Source organism: Vipera berus (genome assembly GCF_964194415.1).
Source record: "Vipera berus genome assembly, chromosome: 1".
Classification (NCBI taxonomy): Eukaryota; Metazoa; Chordata; class Lepidosauria; order Squamata; family Viperidae; genus Vipera; species Vipera berus.
In genome coordinates this window covers 65,171,111-65,195,314 of record NC_138202.1, presented here as the reverse complement: position 1 = coordinate 65,195,314, position 24,204 = coordinate 65,171,111, and the positions used below count along the sequence as shown (strand labels likewise).

Here is a 24,204-nt window from a genome sequence, read left to right as displayed (position 1 = left end):
CAAAATTTCAAATGATTGCTGCACAATGCAACTGGTAAGCAAGGGTTGCTTGTATATATTCAGTCATCAAAAAGATTGGTCCTGGGGAAAAGCAACTCACTTTGGAGATCAATTGCAAAGTGATGTACAACGGCACGAAACATTCTGCTGCAACTGAAGCATAAAAAAAGCCATGTCCTTTGGAGAATTTGCAAGCTGCTTCAAAAACTATCTTGCAGTCAGTATAAATAAGTCTGCAATAATTTAGCTTCAATGGTGTCTGAATAAAAATGCATGCAGTTTTTACTTTTCATTTTGCACAGCCCTGTTGCTGCAATTACTAATATAGTAGTGCATAGCTATGTCTGTTTTGACAAGGATACTTCAGGAAAACTCGTAAGCTAGGCAAAACAGTGTTTCAATAGTGGAGAATCAATATACCTCATGGTTGAATTGTTGGGAGTTCTTGTTCTTTGAGCTTTCTTCTTGCAAACTTTTTTCCTCATTTATGCACTTATGTTTCTTGGGCTAGTAATGAAACAACTCCAAAAAGAAAAGGAAACAGAACACAAGAACCCAATAAAATAATTACATAGTGCTCAATATCAAGTACTTGAATAAGTAGAATTATTTTTATTGGGAGGATCAATAATGTCTGCCAGGTATCATCTGAACTTTGTAAAATGTAGACTTTGGCGATAAATTCCATATATATTTTTGAGTGATTATTTTCCTATTTTAATATCAACATTGGTAATCTTTCTTTCTGCTTGACCCAGGATATTCTCTTAAAATATTAAACTAACTCGTAAAAATTACATCTATTTAACACTGACACTATGCAATCATTAGAGTCCCATTAGCAGGATGTTGTATAAAGTTAGGAGCAATAATTATAAATGCTTTCCTTGTGGTAGAGAATTGAAAATGAAAAAAAATGAATTCACAAATTATACTAAGCCATGATTTAAAAAAATATTTGGGTTTATGATATAGTGTGTCATAAAACATTTACAGACCACAATCCATATGCAATGAGAAAGTATTCAGTTTATCAAATGTCATTTAAATATACTACTATAATTACATGTAATCAATAAAATACATTACTGGTCTTTTTCTTAATTAAATACTAAAGTTTAATTTCTCCATCAGAAAACCTGTGTCAATTTTTTTCTCTGAACTATCTTGATTCATGGTAAGCAGTAAAGAAATATATTCAGCACCAATCTCTTCAAAACTCATCCTTGCTTAAAGGATGGCTTTAAAAAAGTCAAGAAATGGACTGTTTGATGAAGACCTGCATACAGTCAAATTATGTGAGGAAACATAGATGAAGCATGCTATGTATCACAGAGTACTGTTCAATATGCTGCAGTTCTTGTGCTGATTGGTAACACTGTGATACACACCTAGGTTTTTGCTTTGAAATGTTTGGGTCCAGCAATGGCAAAGTTTCTATAAGTATAAATATATAATACATGATGCCAGGATAGAGTCAACATCCTATACAACTGCCATATGATGGAAATATCATTAGACAAGTTTACATGAAAATTCCCCCAACCATTTAATGTACCTATTTCTTTTACTTATAAGCCTGCCCTATTAATTTTAACCACATCAGCTAGAAATAGACTGTATAGAGCTTTTTGCCCTTAGTTATTCTGTATGCAACTGCATAATTTCCGGGTTGAGGTTTTTGTTTCCCTCAGTAAGTTTTGGCACAGATAGGGCAACCTAACCATCTATTTAACTGTTAAGGCTGATTTTCACAACTGCAATAAAGATATATTCAAAACAGGATTCAAATGACAAAAGCAGCATGATGCCATCACAATGTATGCTCTGGTGCTTTCATACATTATGTGTGCATATTCAAAAGGGCAAGAGCTTGCACAATGGCATGCTGCTGGTTTTTTATACTAATTTTATTAGAAATTGCAATTTAAAAATGTCCAGTAAAACTTGTTTTTCTTCCATAGCATCTTTTAAACAGACTATATAGAAAGGCAGACACACTTAAAATTAACTTTTGGACCCATTTCAGATTCTTTTAGCAATGGTTGAGATGAGAAACATGGCTTAGCCATGGCCAAACTAGTCATCACTAGTCAAGCTTCTGCATCCTAGTCCCTCTGTTGGTGAAATAAAATAAAACTTTATAGTGCAACATTTTTACATATTTATCAGATAGTGAATCAGAGCAACATTCAATAAAATGCAGTACCTGGTTAATAATCTAAAAAATATGAATCTACAAATGAAACTGTTAAATATCACCTCTGCAATGGCCTCCGATCTATCTGTATTCCATACAATATACAGTTAATATATAGAGGAAGCACAGTTGCTTCTCCAACAGGAAAGTTCACCTAATTTTGAAAATTTAATTTCCCGTGAACAACTTTTGATAGTCTGCAACCCTTCACAAGTACAAACATATTACATTTGCCGCAATCCAGTAGTGATATTGTAAGACGGGACTGGGGGGTGTTTCAAACTTTAAAAAAAAAAAATCCCATGCGTCTGCAAAATTAAATTGCTACAGAAATTAATCTAATTAAGCGTTTCCACTCGGTTAGGTCACGAAGATTTTTATCCTGATTCTTCGAGTAGGGTAGGGTATACTTTTTGTCGAATCACAATAATATTATAGCCCCGTCTGGCAACAATTCACCAGCGAGCCAAGGTTCCTTTGCTCGCCCGCCTCGAGAAGAACTCTATAGAACAGGGGTCTTCAAACTTGGCCCTTTTATGACTTGTGGACTTCAACTCCCAGAATTCCTCAGCCAGCCATGCTGGCTGAGGAATTCTGGGAGTTGAAGTCCACAAGTCATAAAAGGGCCAAGTTTGAAGACCCCTGCTACAGAAGGAACCGGAAATGCAGAGTTTTGAGAGTCGAGGACCAGAATCGGGCGCGTCCCTTCTTTGTCACGTGAACACACGCTGCGCCGGGCACGTCGAAAGGCTCATTCCGGTCGCTTGGCGCATGCGCCGGGAGAAGAGGGGAAGGAAGAAAAAAAAAGCCTCCTTCCGCTTGTTCGTTATCCCGGTATCTGGCGCAAGAGCTGTCATGGCGGCCAAGCCCTTCGGTCTTCTCGGGACGGTTTTAGTGCTGGCGGCTACGTTTCAGTTCCCCTCACGTTCGTGGGCTTCGGAAACGCCCGGCGGCGGTAGCGGTGCTGGCGGGGATGCTCTCGGCGCCGGGGAGAGGTTTAAGATTGAGGGCCGCGCGGTGGTGCCGGGGGTGAAGCCCCAAGACTGGATTGCGGGGGCCCGAGTGCTGGTGGACGGGGAGGAGCACGTCGGCTTCCTCAAGTGAGTAGCAGCCCCGCGGTGGCGGTCAACCGTCGTCTCTCTCCCAGCCCCGGTTTGGCCGTGCGGAGCCGGTCTGGAAGTCCTTGTTGGCTGGAGGCGAGGGGGATCCCGCTGCCTTCCGGAGCACGTCGAGAGCCGGTTTCTGGTTTGCTCGGGATCCTCGCGTCTCTTCGGGGAGCCTCCCCCCCCCCCGGGAGGCTGGCCGCGGTTTGTAGTTAAGCCTTCCGCAGGGCTAAATGAGGGCAACCGGGAAGGGGCAAAGTAATGTCAGAAGCGGAATTTTTCAACGATGTTTAACCCTGGGGCAAAACATAACATAAGATACTAAGCAAGTTTTGCACTTACTATCTATCTATCTATCTATCTATCTATCTATCTATCTATCTATCTATCTATCTATCTATCATCTATTTATTTATTTATTTATTATTTTTATTTATTTATTTATTATTGATTGATTGATTGATTGATTGATTGATTGATTGATATACCGCCCTTCTCCCGGTATATCAAAAATAAGAATACAGGATATCAAAAATAAGAATACAGGATACAAGATTTAAAGTTAAATGATTGTGCCCAATGTAGTAGGTTAGTTAAAATAATGTTAAAACCCAAACCCATCAGGCCAGGCCGGCTTGTTCGAATAGATAAGTACCCGAGTAAAAGACTACCAGGAAACCCCCACCAATGTTTAAAATACAAATTGGGGGGTTTTTTTGTATTTCGACTTCAGGGACTGAATTTAATCGTTTTTAATTGTTTTTTTTTTAAATTTTTGTATTGAGGTTTTAAACACCTTGTAAACCGCCCTGAGTCCTACGGGGAAAAGGACGGTATATAAATCTAATAAAATCTAAATCTAAAAAGAGGAATTTATTATTTATTTATTTATTTATGGGACTTATATGCCGCCCTATCTCCCGAAGGACTCAGGGCGGCTAACAACAATAAGATACAATAGTACAAAAGTTAAGAATGAATTAAATTAATAGCCCCAGTAAAAATTAAAATTAAGTTAAAAATTAAGACATTATTAAAATCCCTATCAGTCTAGATCAGCCTGATGGAAAAGGTGTGTTTTGAGGCCGCGGCGAAAGGACCGGATTGGAGACGCTGGCAAGATACTTCTCTGGTGTTGTCAAGTAAACAATATAGTTGTGTCTCTGGAGTCAAACTTGTGTCGAGGGAAGTTTTGCCCGGAGAGCCAGCAGATTATAGATGAGAGTTTGGATTCTGAACTGCCCCTGGGGAGAGACTGCTTCAAATTGATCCTTAGCCTTGGAAGCTGAATTGAATTGAATTGAATTTATTAAATTTATATGCCGCCCTTCTCCCTAAGGACTCAGGGCGGCTCACAACAATAGAAAGTTAAAAAACATAAAATACAAAATTTAAAAAAGAATTAAACCATAAATGTAATAAATACATAACAATTAACCCAATAAAACCAAATTTAAAACTATAGACAGTCCAGGCCCGATTGTTGGAACATCCATGTCTTCAGGTCACGGCGGAAGGACCGAAGGTCAGGGGCTATCCGCAGCTCCGGAGGGAACTCATTCCAGAGGGTCGGCGCGCCCACAGAGAAGGCTCTCCCCCTGGGGGTCGCCAGCCGGCATTGCTTAGCCGATGGAACCCTGAGGAGGCCGACTCTGTGGGAGCGAACCGGGCGATGGGAGGTTGACAATGGCAGCAGGTGGTCTCGCAAGTATCCCGGGCCTAAGCCATGTAAGGCTTTAAAGGTAATTACCAGCACTTTGAATCGCACCCAGAGGGCAACAGGAAGTTCAGTCACTCTCCCAGCTGATCCTAGTTGACAGCATTGATATGGACAAAAGTTGGAGTAGGGAGTTTCTAAAGGGAAGGCATGATATAAATTATATCAACATTTAAAGCTTCCTGTTTCTTTAGACAAAGACAACAATACTAGAGATGACTACCCGTTATTACTATTTTTTCTGTCTTAAAATCTTACACCAGAGAGCAGGCTGAGGGAAAGCTGGTCTGGATTAGGTCAAGGCAGACTGGCCAAGACAAATTTTATAGCATATTTATTGTGTCACAGTGTGCTGTTCATTGGGAAGATCACAAGCAGCTTTTTCTAAGTGTATTTGGCCTCACAAAGCATACCTCTCAATCTTTACAGTTGGTTTTCTGCTCTGAGGCAGAATAAACTGCTCAATTTCAGATATCCTTGTATTTCTGATCTGCAGATAAGTTTCCACACACATACTCAGCTATTTGAAAATATTAATACCAACATGTACGTCTTTATTAAAACTTGGACATACAGTGTCATGCATCCAACCATTAATTATGTTTTTGTTCGTAATGGTAAATCAGAATTGGACCTAGAACTATAAGTGTCAAAAATTGAATTAGTTATATTATTGTGGTATCCTTAAACACTATATTGATGGGGAAGCTTTCTCCCTATGCCCCTCCCAGAAGGGCAGTTGCTTTTAAGGGGTGCATTAACCTCTTTTTTATATTCTGTGTTGAAATGCTAACATATCTTTTCATATTACATAATGAATTCCTGCAGAGTAGAAGTACATGCACACAGAATCAGGTTGCCTCTGATATTGAGAAATGAATATATTCCACTGTATGGTTGATTAAGATTTCATTAAGTGTAAAGTGATGTACATCAGAGCAAAACCTAACTTTACATGAGTTCTGGTAAAGCCTCATGTCTATCCAGGAAAAAGTGGTTAGAATCCCAGTGGTTAGTTCAGTGGAGATGTTGGCTTAAATGTACAATATCTGTCAACATTGCAATGTTCTTCTACAAGTCTAATGCTTCTACATCTACAAAACTATGTACTGTTCTGGTCATCATATTGGAAAAATAATAGAGCAGGAAAAATGTAGAAGATGCCAATTAATATGATTTGAGGATTCAAATATGTTCCATACAAGAAAAGGATAGTACATTTGGAATTTTAGCTTAGAAAAAGAAAATGGACAGATTTATTGTAAACTTCCCAGAGAATTCTGCTATTTTATTTCTTAAATATTAATATTTTTTCTCTCTTAAAACAGTGGGACCAATAGTCATCCAATCAAGCTAATGGGAAGGAAACTAGAACGTTTTATCTTATATTCATAACTGCCATGCTATACCAGTTCACTGTCACTTGTTACTAATGAAGAACATTGTACTACATATATGTTGGCAGGAATTATAATCTTATTGTCTTAACACAGAGAGTCTAATAGTCTGAAATGTAGCTCAAAACTGATCAAGCAAAACTTTTTTTGTGGTATGTAATCTAAAATTATTGTGTTATCTCTGAAAACATTCTGTGATAGAGTTATATGTTTGGCTCTTTTCTATTTTACCAGGACAGATGGAAGCTTTGTAGTTCATGATATTCCTTCTGGATCATACGTTGTTGAAGTTATATCTCCAGCTTACAAATTTGAACCAGTACGAGTAGATATTACTTCAAGAGGAAAAATGAGGTGAACTGTTTAAATTTTCATATTGCAATAAGTCAATATATTTTGTAAGTTTTGAGATGAAAAGCTTAATTTTAATATCTACATACAACATACTACATTTGGAAAAGCTTTTGAGAAGTAAGATCTAGTGAGACAAAAATCCAAATGGCCATTCCGTGTTCATTTTTATTGGGATAAAATATTTGTTAATGAATATTGTAATATGTAATATATAGGCTTGTTTCTTTGGCTTATCACAATTTATAAATCAAATCATTTGGCTTATGAAACTTGGTTTGATTGAACGTGATTGAATATTGTGTAAACCAGGTCATTGTCTTATTTTAATAAATAATGATTACCGTATATACTTGAGTATAAGCCGAATTTTTCAGCCCACTTTTTGGGCTGAAAAATTCCACTTCGGCTTATACTCCAGTCAACAAAAAAACTTACCGAGGACTTGTGCGCGGCCGAGGCTTTGGTGCTTCCGGGATCGCCCGCACCTCTCCCAAGCCACCGCCGTCCGAGACCTGCCGAAGTTTGGGGAGGTTTGGGGAGGTGCGCGCGCACCTCCCCAAACTCCGCGCCTTGCCTGCCTGCTTCTTTCCGCAGCGGAAAGAAGCAGGCAGGCAGGGCGCGGAGGAACGGAGACTTGCCGACGTTTGGGGAGGTTTGGGCGCCTCCCCAAACCTCGGCAGGTCTCCGTTCCTCCGCGCAGACCTGCCGACGTTTGGGGAGGTTTGGGCGCCTCCCCAAACCTCCCCAAACCTCGGCAGGTCTCCGTTCCTCCTGCCGACCTTTGGGGAGGTTTGGGCGCCTCCCCAAACCTCCCCAAACCTCGGCAGGTCTCCGTTCCTCCTGCCGACCTTTGGGGAGGTTTGGGCGCCTCCCCAAACGTCCCCAAACCTCGGCAGGTCTCCGTTCCTCCTGCCGACCTTTGGGGAGGTTTGGGCGCCTCCCCAAACCTCGGCAGGTCTCCGTTCCTCCGCGCAGACCTGCCGACGTTTGGGGAGGTTTGGGCGCCTCCCCAAACCTCCCCAAACCTCGGCAGGTCTCCGTTCCTGTTTGGGGAGGTTTGGGCGCCTCCCCAAACCTCGGCAGGTCTCCGTTCCTGTTTGGGGAGGTTTGGGCGCCTCCCCAAACCTCCCCAAACCTCGGCAGGTCTCCGTTCCTCCGCGCAGACCTGCCGACCTTTGGGGAGGTTTGGGCGCCTCCCCAAACGTCCCCAAACCTCGGCAGGTCTCCGTTCCTCCTGCCGACCTTTGGGGAGGTTTGGGCGCCTCCCCAAACCTCGGCAGGTCTCCGTTCCTCCGCGCAGACCTGCCGACGTTTGGGGAGGTTTGGGCGCCTCCCCAAACCTCGGCAGGTCTCCGTTCCTGTTTGGGGAGGTTTGGGCGCCTCCCCAAACCTCCCCAAACCTCGGCAGGTCTCCGTTCTTCCTGCCGACCTTTGGGGAGGTTTGGGCACCTCCCCAAACCTCCCCAAACCTCGGCAGGTCTCCGTTCCTGTTTGGGGAGGTTTGGGCGCCTCCCCAAACCTCGGCAGGTCTCCGTTCCTCCTGCCGACCTTTGGGGAGGTTTGGGCGCCTCCCCAAACGTCCCCAAACCTCGGCAGGTCTCCGTTCCTCCTGCCGACCTTTGGGGAGGTTTGGGCGCCTCCCCAAACCTCGGCAGGTCTCCGTTCCTCCGCGCAGACCTGCCGACGTTTGGGGAGGTTTGGGCGCCTCCCCAAACCTCCCCAAACCTCGGCAGGTCTCCGTTCCTGTTTGGGGAGGTTTGGGCGCCTCCCCAAACCTCGGCAGGTCTCCGTTCCTGTTTGGGGAGGTTTGGGCGCCTCCCCAAACCTCCCCAAACCTCGGCAGGTCTCCGTTCCTCCGCGCAGACCTGCCGACCTTTGGGGAGGTTTGGGCGCCTCCCCAAACGTCCCCAAACCTCGGCAGGTCTCCGTTCCTCCTGCCGACCTTTGGGGAGGTTTGGGCGCCTCCCCAAACCTCGGCAGGTCTCCGTTCCTCCGCGCAGACCTGCCGACGTTTGGGGAGGTTTGGGCGCCTCCCCAAACCTCGGCAGGTCTCCGTTCCTGTTTGGGGAGGTTTGGGCGCCTCCCCAAACCTCCCCAAACCTCGGCAGGTCTCCGTTCTTCCTGCCGACCTTTGGGGAGGTTTGGGCACCTCCCCAAACCTCCCCAAACCTCGGCAGGTCTCCGTTCCTGTTTGGGGAGGTTTGGGCGCCTCCCCAAACCTCGGCAGGTCTCCGTTCCTCCGCGCAGACCTGCCGACCTTTGGGGAGGTTTGGGCGCCTCCCCAAACGTCCCCAAACCTCGGCAGGTCTCCGTTCCTGTTTGGGGAGGTTTGGGCGCCTCCCCAAACCTCCCCAAACCTCGGCAGGTCTCCGTTCCTCCGCGCAGACCTGCCGACCTTTGGGGAGGTTTGGGCGCCTCCCCAAACCTCCCCAAACCTCGGCAGGTCTCCGTTCCTGTTTGGGGAGGTTTGGGCGCCTCCCCAAACCTCGGCAGGTCTCCGTTCCTCCGCGCAGACCTGCCGACCTTTGGGGAGGTTTGGGCGCCTCCCCAAACGTCCCCAAACCTCGGCAGGTCTCCGTTCCTGTTTGGGGAGGTTTGGGCGCCTCCCCAAACCTCCCCAAACCTCGGCAGGTCTCCGTTCCTCCGCGCAGACCTGCCGACGTTTGGGGAGGTTTGGGCGCCTCCCCAAACCTCCCCAAACCTCGGCAGGTCTCCGTTCCTGTTTGGGGAGGTTTGGGCGCCTCCCCAAACCTCCCCAAACCTCGGCAGGTCTCCGTTCCTCCGCGCAGACCTGCCGACCTTTGGGGAGGTTTGGGCGCCTCCCCAAACGTCCCCAAACCTCGGCAGGTCTCCGTTCCTGTTTGGGGAGGTTTGGGCGCCTCCCCAAACCTCCCCAAACCTCGGCAGGTCTCCGTTCCTCCGCGCAGACCTGCCGACCTTTGGGGAGGTTTGGGCGCCTCCCCAAACGTCCCCAAACCTCGGCAGGTCTCCGTTCCTGTTTGGGGAGGTTTGGGCGCCTCCCCAAACCTCCCCAAACCTCGGCAGGTCTCCGTTCTTCCTGCCGACCTTTGGGGAGGTTTGGGCGCCTCCCCAAACGTCGGCAGGTCTGCGCGGAGGAACGGAGACCTGCCGAGGTTTGGGGAGGTTTGGGGAGGCGCCCAAACCTCCCCAAAGGTCGGCAGGAGGAACGGAGACCTGCCGAGGTTTGGGGAGGCGCCCAAACCTCCCCAAAGGTCGGCAGGAGGAACGGAGACCTGCCGAGGTTTGGGGAGGCGCCCAAACCTCCCCAAAGGTCGGCAGGAGGAACGGAGACCTGCCGAGGTTTGGGGAGGTTTGGGGAGGCGCCCAAACCTCCCCAAAGGTCGGCAGGAGGAACGGAGACCTGCCGAGGTTTGGGGAGGCGCCCAAACCTCCCCAAAGGTCGGCAGGTCTGCGCGGAGGAACGGAGACCTGCAGAGGTTTGGGGAGGTTTGGGGAGGCGCCCAAACCTCCCCAAAGGTCGGCAGGAGGAACGGAGACCTGCCGAGGTTTGGGGAGGCGCCCAAACCTCCCCAAAGGTCGGCAGGAGGAACGGAGACCTGCCGAGGTTTGGGGAGGCGCCCAAACCTCCCCAAAGGTCGGCAGGTCTGCGCGGAGGAACGGAGACCTGCCGAGGTTTGGGGAGGTTTGGGGAGGCGCCCAAACCTCCCCAAAGGTCGGCAGGAGGAACGGAGACCTGCCGAGGTTTGGGGAGGTTTGGGGAGGCGCCCAAACCTCCCCAAAGGTCGGCAGGAGGAACGGAGACCTGCCGAGGTTTGGGGAGGCGCCCAAACCTCCCCAAAGGTCGGCAGGAGGAACGGAGACCTGCCGAGGTTTGGGGAGGCGCCCAAACCTCCCCAAAGGTCGGCAGGAGGAACGGAGACCTGCCGAGGTTTGGGGAGGTTTGGGGAGGCGCCCAAACCTCCCCAAAGGTCGGCAGGAGGAACGGAGACCTGCCGAGGTTTGGGGAGGTTTGGGGAGGCGCCCAAACCTCCCCAAAGGTCGGCAGGAGGAACGGAGACCTGCCGAGGTTTGGGGAGGTTTGGGGAGGCGCCCAAACCTCCCCAAAGGTCGGCAGGAGGAACGGAGACCTGCCGAGGTTTGGGGAGGTTTGGGGATGCGCCCAAACCTCCCCAAAGGTCGGCAGGTCTGCGCGGAGGAACGGAGACCTGCCGAGGTTTGGGGAGGCGCCCAAACCTCCCCAAAGGTCGGCAGGAGGAACGGAGACCTGCCGAGGTTTGGGGAGGTTTGGGGAGGCGCCCAAACCTCCCCAAAGGTCGGCAGGAGGAACGGAGACCTGCCGAGGTTTGGGGAGGCGCCCAAACCTCCCCAAAGGTCGGCAGGAGGAACGGAGACCTGCCGAGGTTTGGGGAGGTTTGGGGAGGCGCCCAAACCTCCCCAAAGGTCGGCAGGAGGAACGGAGACCTGCCGAGGTTTTGGGAGGTTTGGGGAGGCGCCCAAACCTCCCCAAAGGTCGGCAGGAGGAACGGAGACCTGCCGAGGTTTGGGGAGGTTTGGGGAGGCGCCCAAACCTCCCCAAAGGTCGGCAGGAGGAACGGAGACCTGCCGACGAGCCGCGGCCACACAGGGTATTCCTGTGTATTCAGGCTTGCAAAATGGCGGATCGAGCCTCTGCTGGCGGCAGAGGCTTGCAGAACGGCGGATCGGCTTATACTCGAGTCAATAACTTTTTCCAGTTTTTGGGGGTGAAATTGGGGGTCTCGGCTTATACTCGAGTCGGCTTATACTCAAGTATATACGGTAAAACAAATGGTGATTTACTGCTGTATGTTAATGCAGCCCTAATTTTATTGCTAAGACTTATGTTGATATTCATTTTGTAATTACCTAAACAATTTGAACTTATCTTGCATATATGATTGTTAAATATTTAAAAAGAAATAAAACCTAGCTTTAATACGTGAATTTCTTAAAATTACAGTAATATTTCATATAAATTTTGTATGAAGTAGTTTACTTGTAGTTGACTTGTTGTGGTACCTGGTACAATATCTCCATAGATGAAATGGAGTGTTAGTTAAATCATTCTCAAGCTTCTGTTGCATTAATTTAATTGTAGGAAAAGCCCCAGTTTTTTGAAAATATAAATCCATTCAGGTAGGGTAGTCTTTTTTTAAGATTCAGCAACAATTCAAAATTACAATGAATTTTGGGGGATTTCAGCTGTTGCAATGTACCCATGGTTACACAAACATAATTTGGGCCCCAGCTGCATTTATGACTGCCTTGGGATGGCCACCTACCTACTACAGCTAGCAGCCTTGATTTTTCACAAGTGTGGTGGCAGAATACAAGATGGCTAAAAGGAGGAAGAGGAGGAAGTCCCATATTTTACCAAATGTCAGGGCTGGTAGGGACCAAGCTGAGAGTGGGATCAGGGTGGGTTTTGGGGTAAGAATTGGTAAACAACAGCAAATAATATTGGGACTGCTGTCACTAAGCAATGCAGTGGTGTAACAACGTACTTTATGACTATCAATCTAGTGATAGAAATTCTAGTCCCAATTGCCATCATAATTCAAAGACTATCTGTATAGCAATCTGGTAGCAACTCCACATACAGTGCAGACTCCTACTGAAATAAAAAAATAATAATTTAGACTGCTGTCCTAAGAACATTTGTCTGCAAATAAGCAGCATTTAATTTAATTGTTGGCTCTTCCGTGGAAATGCATTGATGTGTGCTGCTTACATTGTCACCAGTGTAGAGAGATTGATAGAGAAAATGTGTTTCATTTAATTTAAAAATCTATTTTTTAAAATTCAGAGCAAGATATGTGAATTATATCAAAACATCAGAAGTTGTTCGATTGCCATATCCACTTCAAATGAAATCTTCTGGGCCTCCTTCATATTTTATAAAGAGAGAGTCTTGGGGCTGGACAGACTTTTTAATGAACCCCATGGTATGTATGGAATTGTGTAAACAGGTTTATCAGACTATTCCATTTGTAGAAATTACATATTAAACAAGTTTTAACTTTTTTATTTTATTGTGTGTTTTAATTGTGCATTTTAATTATTCAGAATTTTATTTGGTGATTTTAGTATGTTGTAAGTTCTAAGAAATGTCAAGGGTGCTATGTCTGACATAATCAAAATTATATATTTTCTGTAAGGAAATGCATGGAGTAGATAAGTGTGTTGGAGACTGACACAAAATATATATTGAGAGGAATTAAACAGGAATTTCATTTCCTAACTCTTTCCTATGTTTAAGATTGCAGTTCTGTTATTTCTGTCTCTCAAATAGGTTCTTTTTGCAAAAAATAATGTATCCTAACACTATATGGTATATAAATAAAGGTTGAATAAAGCTGCCAAAGCATAAAAATTGAATATAGTAACTTATATGTGTACAATATGTTTAACTTGGCATTTTATTTAATATTGAATTCAATTGTGAAATACAAAAACAAAACAAAACTTTACACTGTATAGATTTAATCATGTCTTAGAAACCTGGAATACTGATTAAAATTAGGTATTTGGACAAGGTTGGCTTCCACAAGATAATCTGAGTAGTTCCTGTTTCGTTGATTATGTGCTATCAATTGGATGTCAACCCTTGGTGACCACATAAATGTTTTCTTCATGATGATATGTTCCTAAATTGGCCTTTCAGTGTTGCACATGTCATTATAGTAACTGAGGCCATTCATGTTGCTGCTCTTTCCTTGCACTTTTCTGAGCACTAGAGCCTTCTCCAGAATGCCGAGTCTTCACATAATATGTCCAAAGTAGAATTTTGTCATTTATGCCTTGAGGGGGTTGATTTGTTCCATTTGTTTCCTGGCTGTCCACAGTATTCTGAGGAGTCTTCTCCAGCACTAAAGTTCAAAAGTATCAATACTCTTTCCATCCTATTACTTCAGAGTCCAAATTTTGTTCCCATAGAGTATCACAGGGAATACCATTACTTGCACTATTTTGATTTTTGTAGATATAAAATCATAGCATCTGAATAACTTTTTGGATGTGTGGCTCTACTTGTTTTTTACTTATTAAAAGTGACTACAGAATTATAGGGAAAATGATTGCAGATAATGAGCTCATAATGAAATCAATCTGTTAATCATAGATTTGAAAGAATCTTGAAAGTTGTATAATCTGGTGCTATTACTAAGACAACGCCTGTGCAAAATTCAATTACAGGTTTTTTGATAATGGCCATCCAAATTCTTCTTAAATTCCTTCAGTTAGTACCCACAAAGTTCTGAAAAATACAATTTCACTATCAAACGACTTTTAATATTTTATACTGCTGCTACATTCAAATTCATTTTAATTTTTTTTAGAAAAAAATCTGTTATAGTATCTGCTATTTGGTATTGATCTTTCAATGCAGTAACGAACAAATGTGCTTTATAATCCCAAGAGATTTGTAATCTTTGGCTACTTAGAACACATTTGATAAATGTAACTTAAGTTGGTAGTTTCCTTTTCTCAGCCTTAAGGAATTTTATGAAGCTATGTCTTGAATATTTCTGATCACCATAATTTGTTATGAAAGATTCAATAGTTTTTGCTAACATCAAACCAATAGTGATCCTGGTCAAGTATCAGGTGAATTCAGATTAGTCATAATACATTCAATTTATTTTCATGACTTTCTTTTTGATTGTTCACAAAACTATGGTAGTTTTGAAGTTACATAAATATTCTGAAAGAGGAGTCATTTATTTGAAGCATCAAATGGTTAACAGTAGCATCAAATGGTTAATGGATTAATAATACCTTTTGAATTTTTTCTGTTTAAGGTTATGATGATGATCCTTCCATTGCTAATCTTTGTGTTATTACCTAAAGTTGTCAATACAAGTGATCCTGACATGAGGCGGGTGAGTAACCTTTGCAAAAGTGAAAACTGCAAATATTGAATCTAAATATAAGTATAGGTATAGATATATAATATACAAAATCAGGAAAGTATCAGATACAATAGTGAGATTTTTGTTTATTTCTATAATTAAAATATAAAAGTAAAGGTAAAGTTTCCCCCGCACATGCGTGCTAGTCGTTTCCGACTCTAGGGGCCAGTGCTCATCTCCGTTTCAAAGCCGAAGAGCCAGCGCTTGTCTGAGGACGTCTCCGTGGTCATGTGGCCGGCATGACTAGACGCCAAAGGCGCACGGAACGCTGTTACCTTCCCACCGTAGTGGTCCCTATTTTTCTACTTGCATTTTTACGTGCTTTCGAACTGCTAGGTTGGCAGAAGCTGGGACGAGTAACAGGCGCTCACTCTGTTACACAGCACTCGGGATTCGACCCGCCAAACTGCCGACCTTCTGATCGACAAAAGCTCAGTGTCCTAACCCACTGAGCCACCGCGTCCCTAATTAAAATATAGTTCTGAGCTAACAACTTCAACAATGCAAAAAAATATGGAAATTATTACTGGAAAGTCGGGTTTATGACATAAAAGGAGATTAGTTTTTTCCATGTTTTATTTGCATTCCCCAAAAAGCTTATGAAATATAGGATGAGCTTAAAGAGAATGGAGACAGTCTCTTGTGGTGAAATGACATTCATTCATAGGACCCCTATGGCTGCCTTTCTCATAAAATGATTGTAGCCTGCTCACCACATCCTATGAAGCTTACCTGAAACAAAAATACCCTTTTCCCGGGCACCAGCCTAACCTGTCTTTTTTTTTTTATTTATTTATTTATTTATTTATTTATTTATTTATTTATTTATTTATTTATTTATTAATGGGACTTATATCCCACCCTATCTCCCGAAGGACTCAGGGCGGCTAACAACAACAACCCCCACATGGAAAACCAAATGTGATAAACATATGCTGGATAATCTTAATTTCAGCAGTTTTGTGCTCCCCACCTACACAAAATACTGTGGTGTGCTCTGAATCTCAAAGTCAAATGAAGAAAGCATTGCCATGAGAGAATTAATGTCCTCTCCTTTGATGATTGAATGGGAAATCTTGAAGAGCAGATTTATTTTCCATGTGGGTTTATCCCATATTTCATCAAAGCTTATTTGGAGGATATTAGCTTTTACTCCTTTGTAACCAGTAAAGGAACTTGCTGCCTAAACTTTCTTTTTCCCCTATTAGGAATTAGCATGCTCTTTTTTTGGATATGGGAGCTCTAGTAAACTTTGTTAATTAAAGCAAAGTCCTTGACAGAACTTCTAAGGCTACCTGAACATGTGTGTTCTACTATGACTTGATTTTTTTTAACTGCTCTGATATTAGATGAAGAGCCCTTTTGCATTCACTGTAGCAAATTGTTTAGTACTGATTTCTAATAAAAATGTTTTAACTAACCTTGGTTAAAAGGAATTCAATTTATGTGCTGAGTATAAGTCTCTAAAACTTTCTGTCACCTTATGCTGTCCTCTCCTTCTCTTTGTCATTATGATTTCAGCAAGAATTTCCACACTTGATAAATTCACAATAATAGGAAGTTGTAGTATAATATTTCTTACATTATTTTAATTCATTGTCCTTTCACCATGCATTATGCCGAATAGCGGAGGGCTAGAGCAAAATGGAGACTCAAGGTGTTTACTAAATCTTCTATATTTAGTGGTGCTTACTGTGTGCCTTTGGCTGCTGCTTCTGGGGTGCAGTTGGTATTAATTTTTATTTCCTCTGAATTATCTTTGTCTTCAGTAGTTCTTTACAGGTATCAAGTTCTTTTCAGGTTATTCCCGTTTCACTCTAGTCTAGATTCTGAAATGTCATAATAGTCAATTATTATGCTTGGGTGATATCTCTGCTCATTTGTTTGAAAAAAAGCTATAAGAAAAAATAACACTTAGAACTGAGATTTTTCAGTTTTTCAAAATGTGGAAGAATCAATATTGTCCTGTAAGACTACTTTAGACACATTTTTAAGCTTTTTTTTTGCTTTTAGTAGTTTCTTTCCTATATATGTAACAATTTTCTTTTTAAGTTCTTCACACTGGCTGTATAGAGGAGTCTGTAGTGGGGTTGTGTGATAGAGAGCAAATGCAAACTGTAAAAATTCACTATATATTCTTTAATATATAATTTAGAAATGGTTTTCTCTTATATTTTCCTCTGTTTGTATGTATTTAGGAAATGGAGCAATCCATGAATATGTTGAATTCTAACCATGAGCTGCCTGATGTGTCAGAGTTTATGACAAGACTTTTCTCTTCAAAATCTTCCAGCAAGTCTACTGGCAGTAGCAGTAAAATAGGAAAAAGTGGTGCAGGAAAAAGGAGGTAGTTGTTTCTTTTCCTGGAACCAGAATTTGCACAGCTCTGTGATGTGTTATCATCTGGATGTTCTGTGAAAGAACAGAAAGCCACTACTGTAACCTTAATTCAGTTTGAATTTTGAGAGGATACAACTGTAGCTTTTTAATCTATTTAAGTATCTTGTTCTTGAAATACCCGGGAGCATCACTTCTGTCTAAAATATGTAAGGTCAGTACTGATGATAATTTAACTCCTTTGTAGAGAATGACATTAAAGAATTTAAATTATGTGCAATATATTAATGATTCTTAATACATCACTGTAAATAATTTGATTTTAAGAAATAGAAAACATTCTTTAATAATGGCAATGGTATAATTGTGCATTTCTTAATATTCAACACAATTGCTAATTTTTTTCTGGAAAAAGTTTTTTTTCCCCATCAGTTGCAGATGTTTTCTTCCAGAATCTTAGTTTAACTTCCTATTTGATTCATTTCCAAATTTCTTTGATATTTTTTTCTGTGGAATGTTTGACATTTCTCATTATTTAAGCCTTGTTTAGGAAAAGCCCGTGATAAACACATGCTCCTCTATTAATCTTACTTTTAAAAAGGATTCCCTGAGTATCTTATATTGCAAGATTATAAAAGGTAATATAGTTTTGCGCTGGTATAACTAAAGGGAGCCAATTATTTGACATAGTTTGTCACTACAAGGCTAATGGAATAGGTTTTCATGAAACTAACATCTGAAGAATGGAGATATTTGAATAGCAGTTAGGGGTTGATTGTTTCAGGAAAAACAGTAACCCCTACTTTGTATCTGAGAGAAATAATTTATTCTGCTTTTTTTGTTTTTTGGTAGGTGTAATGCATGATAATTAGACATATTTATTCAAAGTCAAAAGCCACTAGTTTGCCACAGAAATACCTTTGCTCATAGAGCTAAGTAGACACCAGCAAAATAATAGTCATAGTCCTTTTATCTCGGTTTCAGTTCCATTAAGTTAAAGTGTTTTATAGCCACAGGGGGAAAAATTGGGAGGTATTATTTTGCTAAGAATAGAAATTAATGAATGTATGTCAAGGGGACAGTGCAGAAACAGACGGATGGGAACCCAGCTTAGTCTTGAATCCAATTTCCTCATTTCACAGAAAGATAAGATAGATAACCTTTATTGTCATTTTTTTACTGTGGGCACAACGGCACACATCAAAAATGAAATTTAGTTGCTCGCTCTCAAAGTGAAAATGCGTGACACACACCTAAAACATACTAGATACAACATATGCATAGACCCACACCCCTACATATACATAAATAAATATTAAATACTGTCCATCTTGAATATATAATGGAAGGAGGAAGCCTGAGAGTTCACAAGGTTAATGCTGTATGGAATGAAAATACAGTTGAATCTTGATGTTCTGCTACGGATACCACGAAGCCTCCTCCCAGAAGGTAACACGGAAAACAGGTTGTGAAGAGGATGAGTAGTGTCCCAGATAATCTTATGGACCCTGCTCAAGCAACGCTTCTGTGCTATGTCCTGGATGGAGGTGAGGGAACTGCCAATGATCTTTTCGGCCATCCTCACCGCTCTCTGCACCGCCTTCCTGTCTGAAGCAGTGATGCTTCCAAACCAGACTGTGATGCTGTATGACAGGATACTCTCGATCGTTCCCCTGTAGAAAGTGGTCAGGACAGGGGAAAGTCATATTTTTTTAAATTTTTTTGTGTGTGTGTTAAATGCAAAAGTACACCATGGCAGCTTACATAATTTGGTCATAGTATTGTAAAATTAATATATAACTGCCTCTTCCAAAATATTATATATATGGCAGGCTTGTTCGTAATTTCATGGGGGAATGACTAGATGGAGATTTCGTCTTTTGCATGCAAACTTTGTAGTTTGTTAAACTGAGATTTCACATAACCAAACACTTGTATTTCTCTCAGCGCTGAAAACTTGTCCGAACAGTTATATGACAACAAAAATATTGTGAAGTGTCAGATTTGATTTTGCTACCCATGATTATAGATTGAAGGGTTAAAGTCAGAGGAGCCATTCTGAATTTTTTGACAGTCAAGTACGAATTTTTTGACAGAGTTAAATACAATTGTGGGTTGTTGTTGTTTTTTCATCCAGTTGTGTCAAATTCTCAGAAATTGCCTGAACATGTCCCTGCAGTTTTCTTGGTATTGCCATTGCCTCCTCTTAGGGTTGAGAAAATGTGACTGTCCCACAATCACCCAGCTGGCCTTTGTTCCCGGAGTGGAACTAGAACTCAATCTCCCATTTTGTAGTTGCAATAATTCACATTAAACAAGCAACTTAACAAAATAGGATGAAGGGAAAATAATTTGTTAATCATCATGGTTTAAATTTATTTAAAAAGATTAAGGTAAAGGTTCCCCCGCACACGCATGCTAGTCGTTTCCAACTCTAGGGGCCGGTGCTCATCTCCGTTTCAAAGCCGAAGAGCCAGCGCTTGTCCAAGGACATCTCCGTGGTCATGTGGCCGGCATGACTAGACGCCAAAGGTGCACGGAACGCTGTTACCTTCCCACCGTAGTGGTCCCTATTTTTCTACTTGCATTTTTACGTGCTTTCGAACTGCTAGGGTTGGCAGAAGCTGGGACGAGTAACAGGCGCTCACTCTGCTATGCGGCACTCGGGATTCAACCCGCCAAACTGCCGACCTTCTGATCGACAAGCTCAGCGTTCTAACCCACTGTGCCACCGTGTCCCTTAAATTTATTTACTCACCTCAAAATATTTAGCTTTTTTCTGTTTTCAGTAATGAATCATTTCACTTATGGTGGACTGCTTTAAATGAAGCAGCTAGACCAAGGAAGGTTTCTCTCACACATATTAGATACATGGGGGAAAATATTAATATTCAAATGCATGTAGCTAGAAAACTGTTCTAATGGAATACTATTATCAATGTAGACTGATAAAATGAGTGAAAAGGGACTTTATTGGTTACCTAGTTCAAGGCTATGTTCAACATAGGAAGTCACTAAATCATCCCCACTGAGTGGCCATCCTTGAAAACCTTAAGGTGTGAGGGAAAGACCTTTCGCTGTTCCTGCCAGGCTGTTTTACTATCTAATAACAAAGAATGGGTCTGTTTCTTTCTGTATCTAGCAACCGTTTCGGTGTAGACCACCATTCTATTTTACCTTAGTTTTCTCTTTTTCAAGTGCTGGTTCCAGGCTTCCAGTCCTCCTAATGCCTGTCCACTGAATTTGATCCAGCTTCTCCATATTCCTTTTTTAAAAGTGCAGGGCCCAGAACTAAAATTAGAAGGAGGATCCAAGGTGGGCAAACTGTGTTTCCTGTTTTATTCATATCCTGATACTGAAGTGGTGTTACAGGTGAGGCACTGGGAAAAAATATTCCATGAAATACAGAGTACAAAAAGTAGGTTTATACAAAGAAGTGCAAATGGCTCATTGCTTTTTAGCATAAAAGTTGACACGGTGTGGCTGTACTGTTACATACATTTGTGAAGTGGGCAAAAACAAATGAGGTGATTAAAGCAATTGAAAATGCTATTTTGGGTATAATTGGAAGCATGTATTCCCCAGAATTCTTTCTTACCTCACTTAGTGGGAAAAGAAAATTATATTTTATAAATTTTTTTATTTTTTTTATTCCATAATGATAAACCATCTGATGTAAAGTGTGAACAAGGCTACCATGGTTTGTTCGAATTATAATTAAAAGAAACCATAACTTAGTTTGCCTGAACAGCACAAGTGCACAACTGAAAAAGACCTGTGTCACAAATTAAGCCAAGCCATAGATAGTTTTACCATCTAAAATTACAATTAACTCAGTTCATGCAGCACATTAAGCCCAAGTCAAACATGCAATTATGGATTATTATATTATGTAAACAAGGCAGAAAAATTGCTTAAAGGTTCCATTTTTCTCCTTGTTCTATATGGCATTTTTATCAAAATCCTCTAAATGGTTTCCATTGAAGTCTTCTCCCCAAGCTGTATCCTAATAAAGTAGATTAATTTATTCACAGAAATGCAAAAAATGGGTTGCTTGTCACTGGGACACACTAGAAGCTCACCTCAGGACAGTTTTAACTTATGGAACCATACCTGCATTCAAAGCATGCTGTTTCTAACTGGTAATAAATAAATGATTTCAAGCCTTTTTGTAGTGTTCTTGCTTGTTCTTCTAAATCTTCTGATGCGTTAGTTCTTCTCAGTAATCTGATTCCTCAGTCCAGTTGCTGTTCTCCTATTTTAATTTTCACATGAAGTATTTAATGCCTTGTTTATATATTTCATTTTGTTGCCTTTATTTGATATACATGCTACATTAGTAAGTAACAATAAAAGACTGAAATAAGAAAAGATACTTTCTTAAAATGTGTTGCATCTTTTCCTTTCCCACTGAGGCTTCTTTAACACTTGCTACATTCAAAGATTCCAGAATATGGACCTGTTGTTTAGTTTATGACTAGGATAATTTCTGTTTGTAAAAAATGGTTAAAAAGGAAAACACAGTTTCCTGAACTTCAAAGGAGGCATGGATGCCATGCTAAAATGTTAATATCACCTTTATTAAGTAATAATTGAGCCTAAAATTTCAGGTAACAATTTTATTCAGCCTATATGCCACTCCAGTTTTGAAGAGACCAAACAGCTTACAGCACACTGACAAACAGGACTAAAATTAATAATGATAACCATTTGGAGGCAGTATGATTATACTCAGACCGAAACTGCTACTCTTGTCTCCCAAAGATCATAGGGAGGAAGTGGTCAGATATTTGAAGGTAAGCTATTTTATATATTGAGCGAGCATAGGTCATGTGACCATACTCCCTTTTTAATTGTTTCTATATTGGCAGGTTAACTTTTCAAACTCCTTGTTTTAAAATCCTGATCATACCTTCTGATTAATCCTATTCCTATGGAGCTATTAGCCATCAATTCAAATTTGTTGACCCATTGACAATTCAAACTTACCGTCTCTTCATCATTTCAAAAGAATAGTTAGAAGCCTTTCTTCCATAGCAACTGTAACCAAGTTACACGCAGGGTCTCATGCCAATAGTAAATAAGCAAGCTAGGCATTTGGCCCACTCTCTTAAATTATAAGTTAAGGGGTTGCTTTTCAAATACAAGTATTAAAATACACTAAGGAGCACTCCTGACTCACAGCAACTCTTCATTTGCCTCCCTGGTTTTACCTGTGCTCTGCTTAGCAAGCAGCACGTTGCAGGCTGAACGAAGGCTGAAATGGTGAAGCATTTGATGATTGGTGTTTTGGGAGGAACAAATCAAAGCTTTCCTGCATCTATTGACAGGTTGATACAACTGTCCACTCAGAAGACATGATCCCAGAGAAGAAAAAGTATTGATGAATTCTGATCCATACAGGATGATATGAGCAAATGTATCAGTTTATAAGCACTTATAGGACTCTTAATGTTTGCCTGTATCCAGCTTAATAGGTCTTTCAGTGATCTCCACAGAGGCACCCAGTAGAACAGGGGTGTCAAACTGCCGACCTGCGGACCGGTTGTATCATGTCGAGGCCGCGCCCACCGAGCTCCAGCAATGCGAACAAAGTCATGATACATCACAACACGTCACGTGACGCGGCGAGTTTGACACCCATGCAGTAGAAATAGTCACAAAAAACTGCTGAATACCACATGTTTTCAATAAAGCCTTTTCTAAATAATGTCCATGAAAGAAAAAAATTGAGCTGTTCTTCATGTTTATCATCCATGGGTTTATTGCATGTGGGTAGATTTTAATATTTGGGAAAAATACATAGAATATTCTCTATAATTTATAACATAATTCACAGCATAAAATATTTTCACTTAAATACATACTATTTTAAAGCTAATTTTTATTATGCCAAATACTGGCTAAGAATAACCAACACTACTTTGAACCACTTTTGGTGAAATTCATATTTATTAGCATCAAAGTATGTAAGTTGTGATTTTTGTTGTTGTTAATTCATAAAATGTATCTCAATCTAACTTTTAAACACATACTTTCACAATTTAATAAATATTATTTAAACTTTCAGGCCTGCTGCTCTTTTTTTGGTGCTATGCACGGTCACCCCATTTTGGCAGCTCAGATGTAGCACCCCTTTGTTTACTTATGCTTAGGGTATAGCTGATACCACCCTAGTCTCTCTGCAAAACAGTGTTACAAAAAGTGATTCATAGATTCATTTCTGGGGTTATCCAAGGCATCTGAACACTAGAAACTCCATCAGTGACCTGAATAAACACTGGCAGCACTGGAAATAGTGTTTTCCACATAGTATCTCCTGAGAGAACTCCTAGGAAAGCATAAGAAATAAATCATGCAAGGATTACGCGTCCCTAACATGAAGGTGGCTGCACATTGAATTTCTGCAGCATGCACTGCTCAATTGACTCATTCAAGCTAATATCCACCAAGGGTAATACTGCCATGTGTCTACATGTCTGGCAAATTCATTTGTTCCCAAAGTAAAGATGTAGCAGAATTATCCATTCCCAGAGGAGGCACTGTCCCATTTCAGAGCATGAATTGTTCTTTGTTCTTGCCAATTTCTAAGTGAAAGACTTGCCCTGCTTGGTGACTCACGCAAAAGAGGCACCGTGTGGGAGGACTTCACTAAGAACTGTTCATTGTGACTCATAGTACACTGTAAAAGTAGAGTGCTTTGAGATAAGAATACATTGTGTCTTCACTTTTAATTGAAGAAGAAGAGAACTTCAGTTTCCCAATGTTTGGGGAATACTGAGCAAGAGGATATAGGAATGCAGGGTTACATTAGCATATGCTGTACTTCATGCCCCTTCTTTGCAGAGCCCATTACTAACCATGGGGAATAGGGAATCAGCTGGGTCAGCAACCTCCAAGTTAGCAGATGCAAAATGTTCAGGAGGAAAACGAAGTGGAATTCCTCCTCCCCTTCCCCAAAGAACGATCCAAAATCATCTGAAAAGAATTGGGAATACTCAATGTTGCAAGAGGCCATATGGTTTATCTCCAGAATGATCAGTCTTCAACTTGGCCCTTTAGATCTATCAGTGGTATATTTGTTGCTGTTTAATCTAGCTTTTCACAAGAAAATTTAATAGGAGAGACTAAAATTCAGAATTCCTCATGCATTGATGATAAAACTCAGCTCTCCCTAATCTTTCTT

The 24,204-nt window shown here is 41.7% G+C and overlaps 1 protein-coding gene across 4 annotated transcripts; it reads left to right on the top strand.

The window, feature by feature from the left end:
* The first annotated feature begins 2,974 nt into the window (after positions 1 to 2,974).
* On the top strand, positions 2,975 to 23,087 carry EMC7 (ER membrane protein complex subunit 7). 4 transcript variants are annotated; one of them, XR_014027377.1, is made up of 6 exons: positions 2,975 to 3,300; positions 6,652 to 6,771; positions 12,578 to 12,716; positions 14,571 to 14,651; positions 16,880 to 20,390; positions 21,629 to 23,087. XR_014027377.1 is itself a non-coding variant. In XM_081335021.1 (5 exons), exons 1-5 carry the CDS (start codon positions 3,056 to 3,058, stop codon positions 17,030 to 17,032), a joined length of 738 nt encoding a protein of 245 aa, XP_081191147.1. In that variant the 5' UTR covers positions 2,975 to 3,055; the 3' UTR covers positions 17,033 to 23,087. The 4 variants fall into 4 exon arrangements, 1 of the variants encoding a protein (XP_081191147.1); XR_014027378.1 differs by having other exon boundaries at positions 21,053 to 23,087; XR_014027379.1 differs by having other exon boundaries at positions 16,880 to 21,814; positions 22,349 to 23,087.
* The last annotated feature ends 1,117 nt before the right edge of the window (positions 23,088 to 24,204 follow it).

Bases quoted from the DNA above. Each gene is read 5' to 3' on its own strand.
- EMC7 (XM_081335021.1), top strand. From the start codon at position 3,056: ATGGCGGCCAAGCCCTTCGGTCTTCTCGGGACGGTTTTAGTGCTGGCG. The intron at 6,772-12,577 runs GTGAACTGTTTA...TTTAAAATTCAG, and splicing joins ACTTCAAGAGGAAAAATGAG to AGCAAGATATGTGAATTATA. The intron at 12,717-14,570 runs GTATGTATGGAA...TTTCTGTTTAAG, and splicing joins ACTTTTTAATGAACCCCATG to GTTATGATGATGATCCTTCC.